This window comes from Lynx rufus, unplaced genomic scaffold (assembly GCF_022079265.1).
Source record: "Lynx rufus isolate CCGP_SWC_20201006 ecotype Redwood Valley unplaced genomic scaffold, mLynRuf1.p SCAF_8, whole genome shotgun sequence".
NCBI classification, from domain to species: Eukaryota; Metazoa; Chordata; class Mammalia; order Carnivora; family Felidae; genus Lynx; species Lynx rufus.
In genome coordinates, this window is record NW_025814896.1 from 76,710,078 (window position 1) to 76,732,245 (window position 22,168).

The following is a 22,168-nucleotide window of genomic DNA, read 5'->3' on the forward strand; positions in this document are numbered from 1 at the left end:
TATTTTCATTAAAAATTATTTTATTTCTCTAAGTGTTTGAAACCATGATTTTTCCTCTGGTCACAGCTTTATGTTGTACTCAACAATTTTAATATGTTTTTTATTATCTTTATCTTTTAGAAGATTTGTATTTCTTCTTCACCAAAAAGTTGTGCAGCAGCAGGTTTTTAAATTTTCATGTAGAAGGACATTTTTAAAACTTTTGTTATTAAATTCTAGACTTGTAACAAGATGATCAGGATATTGTTTACTCTGATAATTTTACTCTTTGGAATGCCCTGAAGCCTTTATTGGTGACTTAGAAGAAGGTCAGCTTTTGTCAGTATTCCACATCTGTTTGAGAAAAAGGTAGTCTGCATTCTTATAGTGTATAGTTTAATATCTGTCCAAAAGAATATCTGTATTCTTATAGTGTATAGTTTAATATCTGTCCAAAAGTTCTATCTTATTGACTATATTATTTATGTCATCTACACCTTTACTTAGTTTTTGTTCACTTGATTTGTTTTGACCAAGAGTGGTATTTAAAAATCTTCTGTTATTAGTGTGTTTCTATGTGGCCTCAAGGGCCAGAATCAAGTTCTGTAGTTTTTATTTCATAAAGATCATTGCTGTGCTACTTGGTAAATATTCATTATTTATATTTGCTCTGTTTCATATGTGTTTTCTTTGATCTTATTCTTTAAGGTTTCTTTGGGTGGGAGGACTATTTATGAAAGCTCATATTTTTGTTGTAGTGCTTGGCCTTGGTATCTATACCTTTTAAAGATGCTTTTGGCTCACTTTATCCATATTTAACCTTTTGTTGCTACTATGATAGTCTTTTATGGTAGTTTTACTTCACTTACTACTAATTCACTATTGTTTATTTTACTTTCCTCTTTCCCTTCATGTTGTTTTCTTAGTTTTTAGTCCTACTACTTTACCTTGTCAGAACATGGGTCACTTGTGTATTCTTCATTTATCACCAGCCTTGTTTTGGTCTTAGATATAATTAAGTACATTAAATGCTCATCTCTCTGTCCTTTTACCAGAGTTACCTGCTCATCTTTAGATTGGATGAAACTAATGCTTTAGTAACTTGATTGCTCAAGAAGTGCCCAAGGGTACAAAATACCCTTGCGTGTGTTACACTTTTTCAATAACATTGATCCCTGAGGGATAGCTTGAATGGGTTTAAAATATTTAGTTCACATATTTTTCCTTGAATCTCTTGAAAATGCTAATCTGTTGTTGCCTTGTTTTGCATGTTGCTTTTAAGAATCTGCTGCTAGTTTAATTCTCTTACCAGTATATGTTATTTGTTCTTTTTCCCTTGCTACCTTTAGGATTTTTATTTCTTTACTAATAATGTCTAATAGTGTTACCAGGGTATGTTTAGTGTAGATCATCTTGTATCGGTTTTCCCAGATGTCTGGTGGGCCCTTTTGATATATAGATTCTTTTATTTTCAGAAAGTTTTCTTGGATAATAGTTTTAAATATTAATTCACCCTTCATGTATATTTTGAGTTAAAATTATGGCGAAAAGAACTTTGAGCAATAAGCTGTTTAATGGAGAGAAAAAACTACTGGAAAAAGAGATTCAACAGCAGAGAGGGAAGACATTGTTGAATGATTTGGCAACAGAAAAAGCCAAAAATGTTGACATTTATACAACCTTTGTCAAAGCAGTAGAGTTGTAAAGATTGAGATAAACTTAGGAAATAGACCCAAAGAGGTGTTGAGTAGAAACAGCCATTTTAGTTAAGATGGAAAGAAAGGGTCCTGATAGGGATGATAGTCAAAATAAAGTTCTGGGTAGTCCATTGGGGGCACACTTGATGTTCTGAGCTGTTTTCATTTTACTGTGTTTTAAAAAAAAAAATCTCTTCAAATACTATTCAGACATGGGTCAAACAGTGTTTTTCCTTAAATTCAGACAGGTAACCTGAGAGTTGAATTAGCTCATTGTAGATTATTTTATTCTTCTTTTTCCCTATGTCTTCATTGCATATTGTCCATTTCTTCATAACTCATCTGGTACTTTCCAAATTTGGTATTATGAAGACTCCCAAAGTGTACACCATTTACCTTTTTTCTTTTGTCATCTTTATCATTTTTTGTTGAAAATTATGTTATATTGTTTTTTTTTATTTTTTATTTTTTGCATTTATTTATTTTTGAGAGACAGAGACAGAGCACAAGTTGGGGAGGGGCAGAGAGAGAAGGAGACACAGAATCTGAAGCAGGCTCCAGGCTCTGAGCTGTCAGCAAAGAGCCCGACACAGGGCTCGAACTGACAAACCATGAGATCATGACCTGAGCCGAAGTTGGACTTTTAACCAACTGAGCCACCCAGCAGCCCCTGTTATATTCTTTAAATAACATTATGTTTCTAAATCTATACTTCCCTGATAGATAAGTAGGCAACATCCTCTTAGTCTACTTAAGTTTCCTAACTTCTGTTTAGAAAGCTCACTGACTTTGAAGTATGATCTGGCGTTGTACAACTGATTACTGGCAATGAGGCTTATGGGTGCCATTATGATATTTAGAGAACAAATGTGCCTTTCTTATTTCATTGCTTAAAATGGCATTACCAGAAATGACATCAAGTGGTGGTTTTGCCATGGAGTACCACCCACTTGGCTGTATCTGACAGTGTCATTAGTGAAAAAAGGTGAGGCACATTAGTTAAAATCAGGGTTTGTGCACATCTTTTTATATCTTTCTATTTCAGAGGTGCAGTTGCTGTCCCACCTGTAAAAGGCCACTTTGTTGATTAGAAGGACATCATTTTTTTTAAGTTTTTATTTCAACTCCAGTTAGTTAAAATGCAGTGCAATATTAGTTTCAGGTATAAACACTTAATATGCAATACACCGTGCTCATCATGACAAATGCCTTCCTCAATCCCCATCACCCTTATGACCCCCCCCCAGCCTCCCCTCTGGTAACCATCAGTTTGTTTTCTAGACTTAAGAGTCTGTTTCTTGTTTTCTCTCTCTCTCTATTTTTACCTTTGTTCATTTGTTTTGTGTCTTAAATTCCACATATGAGTGAAATCACATGGTATTTTTCTTTCTCTGACTGACTTAATTCACTTAGATAATATTCTCTAGCTCCATCCATGTCATTGTAAGTTGTAAAATTTCATTCTTTTTTATGGCTGAGTAATACTCCATTTGTGTGTGTGTGTGTGTGTGTGTGTGTGTATGTATATATGTGTGTATCTTTAAAATATTTTTAATGTTTATTTATTTTTGAGAGAGAGAGAGAGAGAGAGAGAGAGAGAGAGAGAGAGAGAGAGAGAGAGGCAGAGAGCGAGGGAGACACAGAATCCAAAGCAGGCTCCAGGCTTTGAGCTGTCAGCACAGAGCCCCATGTGGGGCTCAGACCCACATGCAGGATCATGACCTGAGCCAAAGTCAGACACTTAACCAACTGAGCCATCCAGGCACTCTTTACCACATCTTTATCCATTCATCAGTCAGTGGACACTTGCCTTGTTTCCATAATTTGACTATTGTAGATGCTGCTGCTATAAACATTGGGGTGCATGTATCCCATTGAATTGGCATATTTGTATTCTTTGGGTAAATACCTAGTAGTGCGATTCCTGGATCATAGGGTAGTTCTATTTGTATCTTTTTGAGGAACTTCCATACTGTTTTCCAGAGTGGCTGCACCAGTTTGTATTCCCACCAATAGTGCAAAAGTGTTCCCCTTTCTCTATATCCTTACCAACACCTGTTGTTTCTTGTGTTGTTGATTTTAGTCATTCTTGTGTTGTTGGTTTTAGGTGTGAGGTGATATCTCACTGTCATTTTGATTTGCATTTCCGCATTTCCCTGATGATCAGTGATGTTGAGCATCTTTTAATGGAAGCACATCATTTTTTCATGCACCAGCTTATAACCCTGCTTTTACATGAAGTCTTTCTTGATGATTCTGGTTTATACTGATTCCCAATTTCCTTTAGCTTCTAATGTTTTTTTTAAACACATGAGCCCTCAAGTCTTAGTTGTTTCATATTGTCTTATGAACTAGAATGGACTCCTTGAGACATGTAGATATGTATACTTCCCTTCTTTTGTATTTCTCACAGCATCTAGGATAGTGTTGCTTTTGTAATTACCCCTCAGGAAATACTTTATTGACCTCTCAGGACGAAAGGATAGTCTTGATGCAATGCCTGTCATCTCTCTTAGTGCCCAGAGCACCCTGACTCTTCAGGGCCTCCACCCCACCACACTCCATGTGTCTCTGTCCCAAAGCTGCCTGGTAAGTGAAAGAGAAAGGCCCTCACAGGTAGAGAAAACAGTTCTGCGTGTCAGCATCTGGAGTATGGCTTAGGAAACCTGTGATTTTTAAAAACACTTGCTTGACTACTGGGAGTTGTGTTGGACTGAAAGTCAGGAGATGAGGTTTCAGACTCAGCCCTAACATTGAGCAGGCTTGCAGCCTTCGGCAAATGATTTAACCTGTGAGGATGTTAGCTCTCCAATCTATAAAATGTAAGCCTTTGACTGAGTGATATTAAAATTTCCTTCTAGCTCTAAAATTCTGTGATTCTCTGAAAACATGTTTCCAAATGCTTAATGCTCATTGCAGAAGGTAATGTTTCTTATAATGTTTCCAAAGCGTCCACTTATTGTTGCATAGCTAAGGAAGTTAAAAAGCTCAAATTTAGAAAAACAAAACAAAACAAAACAAAAAAACCTTAATGATCTGGGAGCGGGAATTGTAGTACCTGACCTGTATCTGGTGGCAAAATGCTCACTTTCATCCATAGGGTAGGGTCATAAGCCTCATTAAAGTTGCTTGTTCGCTGTTTGCTAGAGGGAATTCTAACATAATCCATTTATCAGTTACAGTTTCTTGTAAGATGGAGTGCAAATGTGTGTTTGTAAGAATTTTTCATGGTATATGCACATAATATGGTACCATTTTTAGAGGCAGCATTTCCTTTGTTGAACATTTATAAAATTTAGTCCTGGTGATATACTTCTGTATTTCATTATCTTTGGAGTGGTATTGTATGTCTTAGCTTGATGATACGTAATATTACCAGATGGTACAGCTGGTAAGGCTACTTTAAAGTATTTTGGTATCACGTGGATAGGATTATACTGTAGATTAAATAACATGGTGGTGTTTATAGTCACTTGTAACGTGCAATAGCATGCACGTCATTTTCTTTCTTCCTAGTGAGGTTCTGCTCTACATTTTTAGTTGAGCAAAGGGACTTTGAAATTTATTCCTATGATTTTAGTTACTTGAACTTTTAAAATTTTATGAGTTTTATGTTAATGCAATTGTTTGTAAAATACACACTTTCACTGAATTTTTTTTGTCTCAACATAATTTGTCATCTGAATATGTTTTTAAGATTTAATACCGTGTGTGTATCTCTACTCATGGATTAGTTTTACAAACTTACTATTTGGAGATTTTTTCAGTATGATTTGTCAAATAAAAATAAAGTCAGTTCCAAATTTTATTTCAATCTAGCATTCTTTAATGTTTAATGCTGCTATGTTTTACTACATTCTGATTAAATTACTTTAAAATCATTGAAGTAATCAAATGTATTTTAGCTCTGTTATCTGATACTGAATAGTGTTCCTATTATCAAAATTTATTCTTAACATGTGTATATTAAGATGTCTGATTTTAAATCAGATTAGATCCATATAAAAAGAAATAATTCATACTCAAAATACTATGCAAATGACAGTAATATGAATATATACTACTGGAGTGTTATTGAAAGGTGGTGATGAGTGGAAAATATTGAAGAAAACAGCATAATAATTATAATTTAGAAGCCATGGTCTCCATATTTAAAATTAATATTTTGTGAAGCTTATTTCCCAGTGCTGGGACTCTGAGACAAGTGAGAACCTGTTAAGTAGATAATTGTGCCTTTAGGAGGACACAGTTTTTTTAACCTTTTGTTTTGAAAAATTTGAAACATACTGAATAATAGAGAACTCCAGATACCCATCACTTTGATTTAAAAATTAACATTCTGAAATTTTATTTTATCTATTTTTTGGCTGAAAGGTTTTAAAGCAATTACAGATATCATGTCATCTTATCTCTAAATACTTATGTATGCATTTTCAAAAAACGAGGACAATTCACTGTATTATCACCATGCTATTACTTAACAAAATTAACATTATTCCTTCATGTCAGGTATGATTTTATACATTCTATTTTCTTTCTCCTTTCTCCTAAAATTCATTAGAAAATGGGAATATAAGCAATTTTTATTCTAATTGTACTTAAACACTTTTTTCCTTTTTACAAAATTACTTGTTGTAGTAGACTTCTGTGCTCTAATTTTCCTTTCTATAAATTGAGTGACGTAGATCATGAGATCTCTTGGACCCCTTTTAGCTCTCATAGCCTCTTACTTCCTGGACAGGACTGGTTGTAAGCTACAAATCTCACTTAGGAAACTACTGGTACAGAATCACGTGAGCGTATTTCTCTCAGTTAAATGTCCATCAGGAGAGCAAGTTTCTAGTCTTGTATACAAGAAAACAGAGATTATGTTTTATTCACTGATGTGTATCCAGCAGCTGGCACAGAGCATGGCATATAATAAGCACTCAATAAATAAATGATGACTGAACAGTGAGTAATTGAATAGGTTAATGCATAAATGAATTGATTAATTAGTCATTCGATGTTCAGGAGTAACAGGCAAAGCCAATCAAGTAGAGCTGGATAGAGTACAGTAACATATAGCAACTAAATTCCTACTGGGAGAAATCTATCCAGTGTCAAGAGATCATTAGTACTTTATATTGCCATTATCAGTGTTTTCTTAGAGATAGAGCTCTGCCAGCATATCCATGAAGAGAAACTGAGAAATAGGGGCTGCTCTGGATTAAATTGTGTCCTCTCAAAAGATGTTGAAGTCCCAACCCCCAGCATCTGTGCATGTGACCTTATTTGGAAATAAGGTCTTTTTGAGTTACCAAGAGGTCATTAGAGAAGGCCCTAATCCAGTATGGTTGATATTACAAATGGGGAAACTTGGACACGGAGAGAAACCAGACATGAAGAGGTGAAAGACAGTGTGAAGAAATAGGAAGAATGCCTCCTCTAAACCTTGGAGCACCTGAGATCACTTGAAGCTAGGCGAGAGGCATAGAACAGATTATCCTTCACATCCCTCAGAAGGGATCAACCCTGCAAACACCTTCATGGCAGACATGTAGCCTCGAAGACTATGAGATGATATATTTCTGTTTTTGTTTAAGCCACTCAGTTTATGGTACCTTGTTATAGCAGTAGCCCTGCAAAACTAATACAGGAACATAGACAAATCTTTGGGTGGAAGTTGATATAAGAACATTTCCAAACAATTTTAATAAAAAATTCAGGCACCAGGATAGGGGGGAAAAAACGGAAAGAGGAAAAAGTTAAAGAACAGAGGGGAAAGAGAAGTACCCTAGGGTACTTTTGTTTTGCCTAGGGCCACTCCAGGCTGGGCCAAATCACTTAGTGTTTCTAACATAATTTATTCTTACACATGGGATCTCAGGCAGTTAATTCTTGACCATGTGTGGTGGAATCTTCATGATAATAGACTGCTTGTTTATTCTGGAACTAAATGTCTTTGTTTAGAGCCACTGACCTGGGTGGCTCAGTCAGTTGAGCGTCCGACTCTTGATTTCAACTCAGGTCATGATCCCAGGGTCATGGGTTCAAGCCCTACACTGGGCTCCCACACTGAGCATGGAGTCTGCTTAAGATTTTCTCTTTCTGTCTCTCTTTCTCTCTCTCTCTCTCTCCTGCTCCCATCTCCCCTGCTTCTTAAAAAAAAAAAGAACCTTTAGAAAAATAAATAAATGTCCTTGTTCAGAAGATACTAAAAAAGGGTGGTTTACCTTTTCCTAACCCCAGGCAAAAAGGTTTTATTAGAAAAAGATGGCAACTATTTGCATAACTTTCAATACAGATTTAGTGTAGAAATAGTTGAGGGTTTGAGGATATGAGCTCTAGAATCAGATTCTCTGGCTTTGAGTTCTGGCCCTGCCTCTTACTAGCTCTGTTTTCTTTGCCATATTATTTTACCTGCCTGTGCTGTTTCCACATCTAAAGCTAATAAGAGAACTTCCCTCAAAGAGGTATTTTAATAATCAAATGATTTAAAATGTGAAAGGCTTAGGCAAATATCAGGCACGTAGTAAGCACTCAGTAAATAATAGCTAGAAAATAATTTTATTATTTTTATACTTATGCTGAAAGAATACCGTATCTTATTTTGCTCTCCAAGAATTCTTTCGATTTATGAAAAAAGATATAATGATGTTCTGGTTAAATATTAAGAAGATGGTAATGAATTGGATGTAATAAGTGTAGTTCTCCCTGGGTGTGTAGTTTAATGATAGATGTCCCTCAAGTTGTATGCAACAGAACACCCAGGGTCTATTTTCTATGTAAGGGAAAAGATTTTACATTTATGAGTGTGTATGCACTGTAAATATAGGATGGCCCATTTAACAAATTACCTATCCCCAAGAATATGGTTCCCAAGAGAGTTAATGCTGTTGAAAAATTAGTGTTTTCCTATAATCAATACAAGCTTATTGAGTGCCTACTGAGTCCCATTGGTCATATTATTTCTATTTCTGAAGGCCAGATGCATACTTGACCAAAGAATTTTTGAGCATCCTGATTCACAAAAGGCTATATATAGGGGTTTTATTTTGTTTTGTTTTGTTTTTAGTTATTATGGGAAGATGGCCTTTTTGAATTCTGAATCAACTCATTAAGCTGCATAAGTTGGATGGGTTAAGATGTACCCCTGTTTAGAGGCTATTAAAAAACTGGCACCCCAAGGGACTGTGCATGTAAGAATGGCATTGGTGTCGGCAACCTCAAATACTGTCTTTGAAATCGTTGGAATTTACAGTTAAAGTAGAACAGGTGGCTATTTTGAATGTTGGATAGCTGTGTTTTATGTAGATACAGCTTCCATGTGGTGAACCTGTTTATAATATTATAGCAATGACAGTTAAATTATATCAGCTAACGTTTTGGAGTATCTGCTATTTACAGATATACCAAGCACTGAGAATGCTTACTGACATGCTGAAAACTCTTAAGTTCAGACTTGATTTAGACAAAAAGGAAAACCATAAATTGGATGCAATTCAGATTCTCCTCTTCCATTGCCTATTTATTTTGTTAAAGGACAGACACAAATTATGTGCTTTGATAGCACGTTGGAAATTAGAAAGAAAGGGTATTGTAGGTTCTTTCATACAATTCTTGAGAACTTGTGTCAGAAGGACAAATTGGAAAGAGACTGTAATTGGAAAGGTTTTCTTTTGTGGGTGAAAGGCATTTTTAGTAAAGAAGCAATTGCTAGCATATGAACTATTGAGGGAATTTCCCCCAAAGTCTGGAAAGCATATTAAGTCACAGCCCTATTTGATCAAATAGGCTTTCACATAATGCTTAGGGGAAAAAAAAAAACTAAGCTGGAATAGAAAAACAGGTCATGGGTTCAAAATGCTAATATCATTTAGAATACTGCTAAGTGCCTCTCAGGATTTTGTTATGATGCTTGAATTTATAGTTCCATTTAAAGGAGCCATGGACTTGAGCCTGATGGAGCAGTAGATGCCGTAAAGAGATGATGATAAGAGGCATAGCTCGTCTGCCATCTCTTCATATGTTAACCTCATGGATGTGTCTTTAAGTCTCTCACTCTCACTGAATGTTACATATAAAGAAAACAGGATAAAATTCCAGATTTGAAGTAGAGTAGGTAGTTATGAGATCTAAGAGGGAAAAGCCTTCAACATAGAAGGCACATTTTTTTTTTTTTAAGAATAATCGCATGTTGCAGCCATTAGAAAACAGAAGCTTCAGACTTTTTACAGCTCAGATAAGGTCAGACTATAGTTTTGAAAAATACATTTCATGCTGATTCTAATAAGCATCACATTTGAAAAGTAAGTCAGAACCTTTTAAAAGTTGCATTATTTCGTCTAGACTGTAGTGGTGATGCAACATTACTGGCAAAAACAAGAAGAAAAAGAAAAACAAAAAGAGAAGCTGAAAAACAAAGTACTGGACAATAAGAGAATAAAAAGCACGGGTTTATGTCAAAACATAGTAGCATCTATGAGGTTACACGTCGGTTTTTAACAGACATGAGTGATGTTTGTGAACAAAGCCATGTTGCTTACACATTGCATGCTTCATTCCTGCTTTGGCATGCAGAGATTTTCATGAGTTCATAAGCACTTAGTTTACTGCGAAGATTTTCACACTATTGTATCTTGTTGATAGAATAGGGAAATATTATACCCTATTCAAATAAGATAAATGCTGGCTTTTTAAAAAATGTGTTTAAAGTTGCTGACTAAGACTATGTTCTTGCTAGAGTTTTAAGAGTGTTTTTTTTTTAAGTTTCCACTTTAAAAAGTCATGAATAGTAACTATCTCTCTCCATAGTGTAATTTCCAACGAGAGCTTAAGAGACACATTTCTTGATATGGCAAGGTGTGCCAGTTAAAAAGATTTAATTGTATAAAATAGCGTGAAAAATGATAAGACACGAGATTGTATAACAAAAATTTAAGTTCTTGAAAAGTGAATTGCATCTTGGGGGCTAAATATATATCTCTAATGTATACTGAAAATGCAAAGTGGAGGTAGAGTCGTAACGTGGTTTAAATTTTTTTTTTTTTTTTCAACGTTTATTTTTGGGACAGAGAGATACAGAGCATGAACGGGGGAGGGGCAGAGAGAGAGGGAGACACAGAATCGGAAACAGGCTCCAGGCTCCGAGCCATCAGCCCAGAGCCTGACGCGGGGCTCGAACTCCAGGACTGCGAGATCGTGACCTGGCTGAAGTCGGACGCTTAACCGACTGCGCCACCCAGGCGCCCCAAGTCGTAACGTGGTTTAATGGGTGGTCACATGCCACTGAGCAGTGATATTTGCTCACAATTGTGTCTTGCTTCTCGCTTCTCTCTCAGCTCCATAATCTCTTGCACCCCTTCTCCAGCTGACATCTTTCCTGTCCATCACATCAAGTGTTGAGAAATGCTTCCATTTGAGCCAGTGTGGCTGCTTAGGATTCCCAGTTGCTTGGGCAGCAGAAAGGTGCCAGATTTGACTCTTGATGGGAAAGAGGTTCTTTACTTTTTTCATCGACTATGAGCGTGTCCCTCAAATTTGCATAAACTGAAAGAATCTGGAACTGGTTGGGTGAGGTTGTTAGCCACCAATCAACCAGTTTATTTTTGGTACAAAAATGAATAAATCATTTTCTTTCCAAACTTCTTCCTCCTCTGCATTCTTTATTCATTGAATCTTCCCTTACCAGCCAACCATACCATTCTTAGAGTTGTCATTGATCCACTTATCCAGTAACTGTGGTTCTCCGTGGTCTCCCTTCTTTTGTTCACCAGTGCCCTAGTCCACCCTCCCATCACCCTTTGCCCGGACTATTGTTATATTCTCCCAAATGATTTCTCTGCTTCCCTTTCCTCATCATGGTGCTGCCAGTACTGATAATATTATTCCTTGCCAAAAGCCTTTGATGACTTGTATTTGCATACTAAAATTGTGTTCTAGCTTCTTAGCACGGTTTTGGAAACTGTGCTGATGATAACCAGTTTTTTTCTGGCTTTTGTTGTATTTCCAGTAGCCTCTGCACTCCCAACATGCATTGACCCATACTCTGGTTTTCCTTCTTGTGTTACTTCTTTTCCCTATCTCCATTTGTGGAAAGCTTAGATATTTGTCAAGACCCAACACAAATGTTTCTTTCTCTGAGTTTTTCAATTAGAAATAACTTCCCCTTGCTCCAAAGTGTTGCTAACTTTGGGGTACCTGGGTGGCTCAGTCAGGCGTCCAGCTTCAGCTCAGGTCATGATCTCATGGTTCATGAGTTTGAGCCCCACATCAGATTCTGTGCTGACAGCTCAGAGCCTAGAGCCTACTTTGGATTCTGTATCTCCCTGTCTCTCTGCCCCTTCCCAACTCGCACATGCGCACATGTGCGTGCTCTCTCTCAAAAATAAACATTAAAAAAATAATAAAGTGCTACTAAATTTAAATCTGTTACACTTTTTCTCAAAGTAATGTTATCTTTAGACCTGTAGGTAGACTTCTGTCATCTCTCCTTTGTATGAGATATATGGAAAAAACTCTACTTCTGATCAGACTGATTTAGGTTCATTTTCAACTTTGCCAGTTACTGTAAGTTTGTTGTGCACAGAATACCTACCTTTACTCATTCTGTTTTCACATCTTCAAGACATCTTAAAATAATCTCCTTTTAGGGTCATGAGGGTTAAATGATTTGACTTCTCTAAAGCACTCAGTAAATATGCATTCAATACATATGCACTCATTTTTGTTTTTCTTTGTTTTTTGTAAACATATGATTCTCAATAGTTTATCATGCTTGGCACTCAGATGTCTATTGAAAAGAATTTACTCCAATTTTTCCAATTATTAACATCAAGAAAAATTAATAAAAAAATTATTTCAGCCTGTGCAGAAGGCCTTAAGAGTAGGTACTGTCACAGATGCAAAAGTGTATGTATGCAACATTGTCCTGGCCACTTCTCCCCTTGGAGCTTACAGCTGGTAAATGTGGAACCAAGGCTTAAATACAAGAAAAGCTAAATAATCCTGTACATTTTTAAATAGTAAATCCATGTGGACACAAATGAAAACCCAGTAAGTTGCTTTGTGGTTAAAGGAATGTACATACCAGGATTCAGGTGTGAGTGGTGAACCCAGGAATTGTGAAGTGTGGAGCCAGGGGTGTGGTAGGAGGCAGAGAAGAGCACTTTGGGCACCCTAGAGGGGTGCCTGATTGAAGATGAAGGCCCTTCCCATGCAATTCACTGCAAAGAAGAGTTATGACAGGGTGTTCTGTAATCATCAGTTCTACCTATCCATTTGGAGAATTAAAGTGGTATAAGACCCTCACCACATCAGGAAACAAAGGAGATGGGACGTAAAGGATTGACTAAGTGCAGAACTTGAGAATGTGGTATGGGTGCAGATCTGGTTAGGTTAAAGGGGAAGATGATGTTTGAGACAGTCTTGGTTAGTACAGGAAAGTTGCATTTTTTATGGACATCAAAGTCTAACTTGCTTTTCATCTTTATTTGCCTAGTGCTTTTAATGAAAGCTATGACTTACCACCTGTGCCAAATCCAGTTCTCAGAGGGGCTGCTACTGAGACAGAATTAGGATTGCAAGGTCTTTATTGGAGAAGCAAGCATATTATCCATGCGAGAGAAAAAGAGAAAAAGCAAGATTGGACAAAGAAAGCTTTGAGAGTGGGATGTTCATGTGACCCCCACAAGAGGAAAGGGGGGGCAGGAAGGATTGGGCCGGGAGAGCTCAGACTGTGATACAGCTCTGACAGGCAGCACCAGACCAGAGAGTACCCATTAGAAGAACCCCTGGGTAGAAATGGCCACATGGTATCCCCACTGTGCTCCTTGTGTGGCGGGGGCTGCCTAGGGAGAGCATGCCCTTGGCTCACGCGCTGTAACAGTTCCCAGTGGACCTGCCAGTTGAGGTTGTCCGCTTATTGCCTTCTTCACAGGCGAAAGGTCCCTTCTTTCTGGGTGGGACTGGACCTCAGTGGCTACCACGCTACCTTTTCAGTAGTAAAATATTAAAGTCAAAAGTCCAGGTAAACCTTAGTTCAGATTAGGTGGGTTTTGTTTTTTGGTTTTTTTTTTGTTTTGTTTTGTTTTTTGGAGGTGGGGAGATTAGGGAGCCTGAAAAACTCACTAAAACAATAAAACTTTTGTAGAAGCTGGATTTGGTGTGGGTAATTTGCATTATCTGGGTGTAACACATTATTTTTTTATCTGTTAAATGTGCATAATGACACATTTTCCTTACCCACCTCATGAAGTTGAAAACAACAACAACAACAACCCATAATACGTATCTATGAAAGGTGAGAAGAAAATGACTACCATGTGGAAATAAAGTACAATGTAATAGAAAGATCTATGGAATTAGAATAAAGGGGAAGCAGGCAGGGCTCTCCTTTTATTCGTGGAGAAAAGAAAAACGATTACTAAATTCAGAAAAATCACATAAAAAGAAAATCATTTAAAATGCATTAGGGAGCTAGATATTTACATTTTGCTATGCCTAGTATGATTACAATGCAAATAATCATTTCCTACCTGATCTTGGTACTCTTGAGTTTCCTACTACAGGCTTGTCTAAAACTAGGGATATTATACATACTTAAAGTGAAAATATTAACTAGTTGTTATTTTTTATTTCATAGAAAAAAAGAAGAGATAATATTTAAAAAGTTAACTGGAAAGCAAGTTTTATTTTAGATTAGGGGTTGGCAAACTTTTTCTGTAAAGAACCAGATAGTAAATATTTTAGGCTTTTATGAGCTCTGTGGGCCACATATGGGTCTCTGTTGCATATTCTTTTTCTTTCTTTCTTTTCTTTTTTTTTATAATCCTATAAAAATGTAAAAATCATTCTTAGCTCAAGGACACATAAAAATAGGACTTAGACTGCAAACCTTATTGTGGATTAAGTTTTGCTCAAACTTATTTTTAACTTCAGCAAAATTTCAGAAATAGATAGAACCTCAAATTCTAAACTATATTAAAAAAGGAGAATGGACTTTGATGTCATAGAGGCATGGGATTGAATCCTGCGTCTGTTCATTACTAGTTCTGACTTGGGCAGGTTACTTGCTGGGGTGCTTAGCTTCCTGGCTGGGAGGTGGCCTTGATTTAATGAGATAATTTGTGAAAGATACTTTGCCCAATGATCATCACATAATTAGAACCTCAACAAATTTTCTTCCTTCCCTCCCTTTCTTATCTTCTTTGACAATATTTCCCAGTCCTTTCTTTCTTGAATTGCTTTAACAGAATTCTAGACTGTGTATTTCTAATATAATATCTTCATAGAAACTCTCACTTTGACCTAATTTGTATAAAATTAATTTATCAACATTTTTATTACTTGGGACAAATTATTGACTTTATTTACACCAAAATCTATACCCACTAAACGCAGTCACTCCTAAATTTCTTCAGTACTGTATCAAGATCTATAATGTTGATAGATAGTAGTGATAAAACTTTTATGGGAATTTTATTTATTTATTTATTTTTAATTTTTGTTTAGTGTTTATTTATTTTTGAGACACAGAGAGACAGGGCATGAGCAGGGGAGGGGCAGAGAGAGAGGGAGACACAGAATCAGAAGCAGGCTCCAGGCTCTGAGCTGTCAGCACAGAGCCCAACGCGGGGCTCGAACTCACGGACCGTAAGATCATGTCCTGAGCCAAAGTCGGACGCTTAACCGACTGAGCCACCCAGGCGCCCCATATGGGAATTTTAGAGAATTTATCCAATACTCATAGAATATAAATATTTTAAGCCATATGCTACATTATTAGATAAAAAAACAAACTAAAAAAACGGGGGTTATACAGGCTGGTGAAGATCGTTAGTTGTTTGTTTTACCATTTTGTTCAATAGCCTTCTATGATTATTTGAATCCTGCCCACAACTCTCTATTAAGACCACTGGTTATGCACCCACAATTGGAGCACCAAGTATATAAAGCATAAGTTAACAAATTAAAGACTCCACCTATAGACAACAATACAGTGATATGGGGTTCCAATACATTCTCAACAACGGATACATCATCCAGATGAAAATCAATGAGGAAACATTGGGCTTAAACTGCATGTTAGATCAGATGGACTAACAGACAAATACAAATCATTCCAACCAACTGCAGCAGAATATACATTCTTCTCAAACACACATGGAACATTTTCTAGAGCAGATCATTTGTTAGGCCAGAGGACAAGTTAATAAATTTAAGAAGATTGAAATATCAAGCATCGTTTCCAACCACAACATTATGAAACTTGAAATCAATTATAAGAGGAAAACTGGAAACTTCCCGTATGTGTGGAGATTAAACAACATGTTCCTGAACTACCATTAGTGAAAGGGACAGACATCAAAGGAACTACCAAATCAAAAGGGACAACAAGGGCACCTGGCTGGCTCAGTTGGTAGAGCATGTCACTCTTGATCTCGGGGTTGTGAGTTTGAGCCCCACATCGGGTATAGAGATTACTTAAATAAGTAAATATTTTTTAAAAAGGCACATCAAAGAATATCTCCAGACAAATGAAAACGGAAAGACACATACCAAAACTTATAGAGTGCAAGAAAAGAAGTTCCAAAAAGTAACTTTATAGTGATAAATGCCTACATTAAGAAAAAAGAAAGATCTTAAACAACGTAGCTTTACATCTAAAGGAACGAGAAAAAGAAGAACAAACACAAAGTTTGTAAGCATGAAGTTAGTAGAAAGAAGAAAATAATAAACTCCAGAGCCAAAATTCATGAAATAGAGACCAAAAAGAATAGAAAAGATCAAGGAAACAGCTGGCTTTTGAAAAGATAGAAAATATTGGCAAACTTTTAGCTAGACTAAAAAAAAAAAGACCCATATCAATGAAGTCAGGGATGAAAGAGGAGAGATTATAACTGATAAACTCTAGAGGCTCCTGGGTGGCTTAGTTGGTTAAGTGTTTGACTCTTGATTTCAGCTCAGGTCATGATTTAAAGATTCATGAGTTTGAGCCCTCATTGGGCTCTGCACTGGCAGCACAAATCCTGCTTGGGATTCTCTACCTCTCTCTTTCTCTCTTTCTGCCCCTCCCCTGCTCTCTCTCTCTCTCTCAAAATAAATAAACATTTTTTTATTAAAAAAAATCTCTAAGAATCTTAAGAAACTACTATGGACAATTATATAGCAACACACTAGATAAGTTAGAAGAAATGGATATATTTCTAGAAACATGCAACCTACCAAGATCGAATCACAGAAAAATAGAAAATCTGAACAGACCTATTACTAGTAAGGAACAAGGAAAAGTCCAGGACCAGATGGCTTCCCTGGTGAATTCTACCAAACATTTAAAGAAGAATTCATATGAATTGTTTTCAAACTCTTCCCCCAAAATAGAAGAAGGACACACTTCCAAACTCATTTTAAGAAGCCAGCATTGCCGTGGTACCAAGGCCAGGTAAGGATGCTATAGGAAAAGAAAATTACAGTCCAATATCCCTGATGACCGTAGATGCAAAAATACTAAGCAAAATACTAGCAATCCAATTTCAACAGTATGTTAAAGGGTTAATACACCACGATCAAGTGAGACTTATTCCTGGGATGCAAGGATGGTTCAAATAAATCAATCAGTGTGATACATCACATTAACAAAATGAGTGCTAAGAATCATACGATCATGTAAATAGATGCAGAAAAAAAAATTGACAAATTCAACATCTTTTCGTGATTAAAAAGTCTCTAAAGATTAGGCATAGAAGGAACGTACCTCAACATAAAAAAGGCCAGTTATGACAAGCCCATAGACAACATCATAATTGATGGTGAAAAGCTGAAAGCTCTTCCTCTAAGATCAGGAAAATGACAAGAATGCCCACTCTCACCATTTTTATTCAATATAGTACTGGAAGTCCTACTCAGAGCAATTTGTCAAGAAAAAGAAATAAAGTCATCCAAATAGGAAAGGAAGTAAAATTGTCTCTGGGGATGACATGATCTTATATACAGAAAACCCTAAAGATTCCACCAAAAAACCATTAGAAGTAATAATGGTAACAATGAAGTAATAAAGAATTTCAGTAAAGTTGCAGGATAAAAGATCAGTATAGAAAAGTCAGTTGCATTTCTATATACTAACGATGAGCTATTGAAAAGAGAAATTAAAATAATCCCATTTAAAATCACATCAAAAAGAATAAAATATTTAGGAATAAATTTAACCAAGAACATGAAAGATCTATATATTGAAAACCATAAAATACTGATGAAAGAAATTGAAGAAGGCACAAATAAATAGAAAGACATTCCATGCTGATGGGTTGAAAGAATTAAAATTGTAAAAATATACATACTGTCCAGAACAGTCAACAGATTCAACTTAGTCTCTATCAAAGTTCCAATGGCTTTTTTCACAGAAATAGAAAAACAATTCTAAAAATTGTTTGGAACCACAAAAGACCCTGAGTTGCCATAGCAATCCTGAGAAGGAAGAATGGTGTTGGAGGCATCACACTTCCTGATCTCAAACTGGATTACAGTGTTCTAGTAATCAAAACAATATGGTGTTAGCATGAGAACAGAAACATAGATCAATGCAACAGAATAGAGATCCCAGAAATAAACTCATGCATATACGGTCAATTAATCTTTGACAAGGAGCCAAGAATATACATAGGAAAAGGATATTTTTTTTAATGGTGCTGGGAAAATTTAACAGCTACATGGAAAAGAATGAAACTGGACCCATATCTTACACCACACACAAAAATTAACTCCAAATGGATTAAAGACTTGAACATAAGACTTGAAACCATAAAACTTCTAGAAGAAAACATAGGGAAAACTTGACATTGGTCTTGCCAGTGATTTTTGGATTTAACGCCAAAAGCAAAGGCAACTAATGCAAAAATAAACAAGTGAGACTGCATCAAACTAAAAAGCCTCTTCATATTAAAGGAAACCATCAACACGATGAATAGGCAATTATGGAATGGGAGAAAACATGTACAAACCACATGTCCAGTGAGGATATATCCAAAATATGCAAATGAACTCATATAACTCAATGGCAAAAACAAAGCAACCCAGTTGAAAAGTGAGCAAAGGATATGTATAGGCATTTTCCAAAGAAGACATCCAAATGGCCACCGGGTATATAAAATTGTACTCAGCATCTCTAAATCATCAGACAAATGCAAATCAAAACCACAATGTGATATCAACTCACACTTGTTAGGCTATTATCAAAAATACCAGATAACAAATACTGGCAAGGATATGGAAAAAAGGGAACCCTTGTGCACTTTTGGTGGGAATGTAAACTACCACAGCCACTGTGGAAAATAGTACAGAGATTCCTCAAGAAATTAAAAATAGAACTACCATATCATCCAGCAATCCACTTCTGGGTATGTATCCAAAGGAAGTGAAATCATTGTCTCCGAGACTTACCTTTACTGTCATGTTCACTGCAGCATTATCTAAAGAATTACTGTATTCTGAGCCAAATGGTTAGCATATGTTTTCTTTACTATATTGTTCGCTTCTTGTCTTTGTGTTAAACGTAGACCCCACACTGCCCTTTAGACTTTGAGTAAGCCAACACAGTCTTGAGACCCATAGCTCAGTGATGATCGAGAAGGCCTTAGTGTTCCCCCTCAGCCTGACTAAATTTTAGACCATTTTCTTCTGGATTATAGGCCCCTGTCCTCCCTCTTCTTAAAGCATTTACCTAAGAACACTTAAAATTGTAAGTTCTTTCTCTGCATCTTTGAGATATAAATCTCCTCCCAGCCTCTTGCCAGTGTTGCAACCAGGGAATGTCTTTCTCAAGGACCTGGGAGCCATCCCTTTAAAATGTAGTCATTAAGGATTGTGCCCTTATCCCCTTGTCTCTGATGAAGGGGCGGAGCCTACACACCAGTTAACAAACAGACAACCTACTCACGCTGACCAGCCTTCTCTCTTAACCTCCTCCAGTTATTTCACTACCTCACCCTCAGGACTTAAAAACTTGCCCACGTTTTGTTTCAGTGGAGTTGAATTCAAGCCCTACCCAACTGCTGCAGTCTCTCTCCCTTATTCAGTAGCCTTCTTTGTCTGTTTGACTTGATCAGTACAACTTCCCTTTGACAGTGATTGAGAGTGAAAACTCTGGGGTCAGACTCTGACTCCATTTTACTACACAAATCACATAATCTCACCAGGCTTCAGTTTTTATTTGAAAAAAAAAATGGAGATAATGGTACCTACCTACAGGATTTCTGTGAGGATGGCATGGGTCAGTGAATATAAAGCTCTTAGCATGCTGCCTGGTGCATATTAGGCACAATGAATTTTAGGTCTGATGTTTTGTTTTGTTTTTTTGACTAATGACTATATGAAAAGCCTCTTGATATGTCTTATATATATATATATATATATATATATATAGCATAGTATATATAGTGTGTATATATATAATATGTACATATATATTATATATAATATAATATATATATATGCACACATAGTAAATTACTCTAGTGTATTTAAAAGGTTTCCTTTAGCTGAATTACCAGTATGTATATTTTCAGGGTATCTACTTTGCAAAGTGAAGTCTGTTTAGTTCTTGAACTAAAATGAGTGCATCATAAATAGTGAAAGCAGTTATATATCTAATCCTGGAGTCTAGTTATTTAGGGCAGAGGGATAGGGTTACTTCTGAGGCCATGTTGAGAAATGGTGTCTGTGGGCGAGAGAGACAAAACTGAAATATCATGTTTTCAGACACTCTAGCAAGCTATATTCTCCAACAAATGAAGAAAACTCTGTGCTGCTTATATTTTTAAGGTCAAATTATCTCCTTCTTAGGCTATCATAAAACCAAAAACTTAGACTAAAATTTAATACTAAATTTTCTTTTAATGGGTATTATATTTTAAAAATTCAAGTTGTATTGCAGTACTCTGTTGTCTTAAAGCTCTATCATGAAATGTTGCCTCAGTCCCTAAATTTTAAAGAAATACATGTGAAACAGTACATTTAAAACTTTTAAACTGCTTTTGGGCACCTAGGTAGCTCAGTTGGTTGAATGTTGGACTCTTGATTTTGGCTCAGGTCATGATTTCATGGTTCGTGGGTTCAAGCCCCGCGTCAGGCTCTGTACAGACAGACAGCATGGAGCCTGGTTGGGATTCTCTCTCTTCCTCTCTCTCTGCCATTCCCAGGTCACACACACACACTCTCTCTCTCAAAACAAAATAAAAACTTTAAAAAAATTTTTTAAACTACCTTCTTTTTGTGGGGGGAGCATGGTGACATAGTTGGGAACTCCTATATTCTGACTACATATCAGAATAAATGTCTAGTCATTTCAGTTTCCTATTCAGTGCATGTTATATCTGGAAAACTACTTCTCCCCCTTCTTTCTCTCTCCAAAAGTAATCTGAGAAAAATTCACTTGAATTGCCACCTGACTTTTAACAATCTATATTCTGTTTGGAGAACTTGCTTGCAATTCTGACTGACTTACAAAGATAACAGTGATGATATGGATCGGTCTGAAAGGCCAAAAGTACTGCATTGATGTTCCCTTCTTAAATACAGACAACATGGTGGGTTTGTTGTTTTTTTTTTTCTTTAAGAGTCATTACCTCTTATAGTCTGTTCACTATTTCCATACTTCCTGGTAATGGAGATTCCGATAACATTAGGTTTATATTTTTAGATTGTTAGCTCTCCTCTCCTCTCCCTGCTTGAACCACTTTTATGATTCAGGGAGGGGTTGTAAGAAAAGGCAGATCCCATAAGCTGTATGAATATAGATTTTAAAAAATTTAGTTTATGATATCTAGATGCTCACCTGGAGGGAAGGGAATTTAGGAGTAAAATAAAAAGGACTAAAATTTAAGTCAACTCAGAAACAAGATATGTCTATGATGAAGTAAGGATTTAAGCTGGAAAGTTAGTTGTTATGGCCCCCGGTTGTATATATTTTATCCTCAGGCACCATTTGGTTTAATAAAATGTAGATCTGAGGCTGTCCTTAACCTATCAGTTTCTTAAGACTTAATTATAAAGGTTATATTTTCAGAGGACAAAAGCATTATTCATTTCTCTGTTCATGTCTTCCAGGTTTATCTTGCAGATTATGGACTTTGCTACAGATATTGTCCCAATGGGAACCACAAACAGTATCAAGAAAATCCTAGAAAAGGCCATAATGGGACAATAGAGTTTACCAGCGTGGATGCCCACAAGGGAGTAGGTAGGTTTCTTTTTTTCTCTTTTTCTTAATTTTATTTCAGGAGAATGATTAAAGAGTAATAAGGCCTATGAAATGACCTTTGCATAGTCAGTTTGAAGAGTGAGAACACTGACAAGATTTTTATCAAAAGTAGTGAATTCTGTATGCCAGTGAGTATTTCTTCTAACAAGGGGAGGAGGTAGAGATCGTGACAAGCGAGAAGGGCACAACAGAGTGTCAAGTAAGCAAAACTTGATGGATTTGGGGCAAGAAATTACTAGTTTGTATGGGTTAAACT

The 22,168-nt window shown here is 36.3% G+C and overlaps 1 protein-coding gene across 1 annotated transcript in view; it reads left to right on the forward strand.

Annotated features, from left to right (window-relative positions):
* VRK2 (VRK serine/threonine kinase 2) overlaps positions 1-22,168 on the forward strand; it is a 103,761-nt gene that overhangs the window by 44,271 nt on the left and 37,322 nt on the right. The window contains exon 8 of the mRNA XM_047068091.1: positions 21,759-21,891. Within this exon, the coding sequence (XP_046924047.1) occupies positions 21,759-21,891 (133 nt within the window). The remainder of the gene's footprint in view (positions 1-21,758; positions 21,892-22,168) is intronic.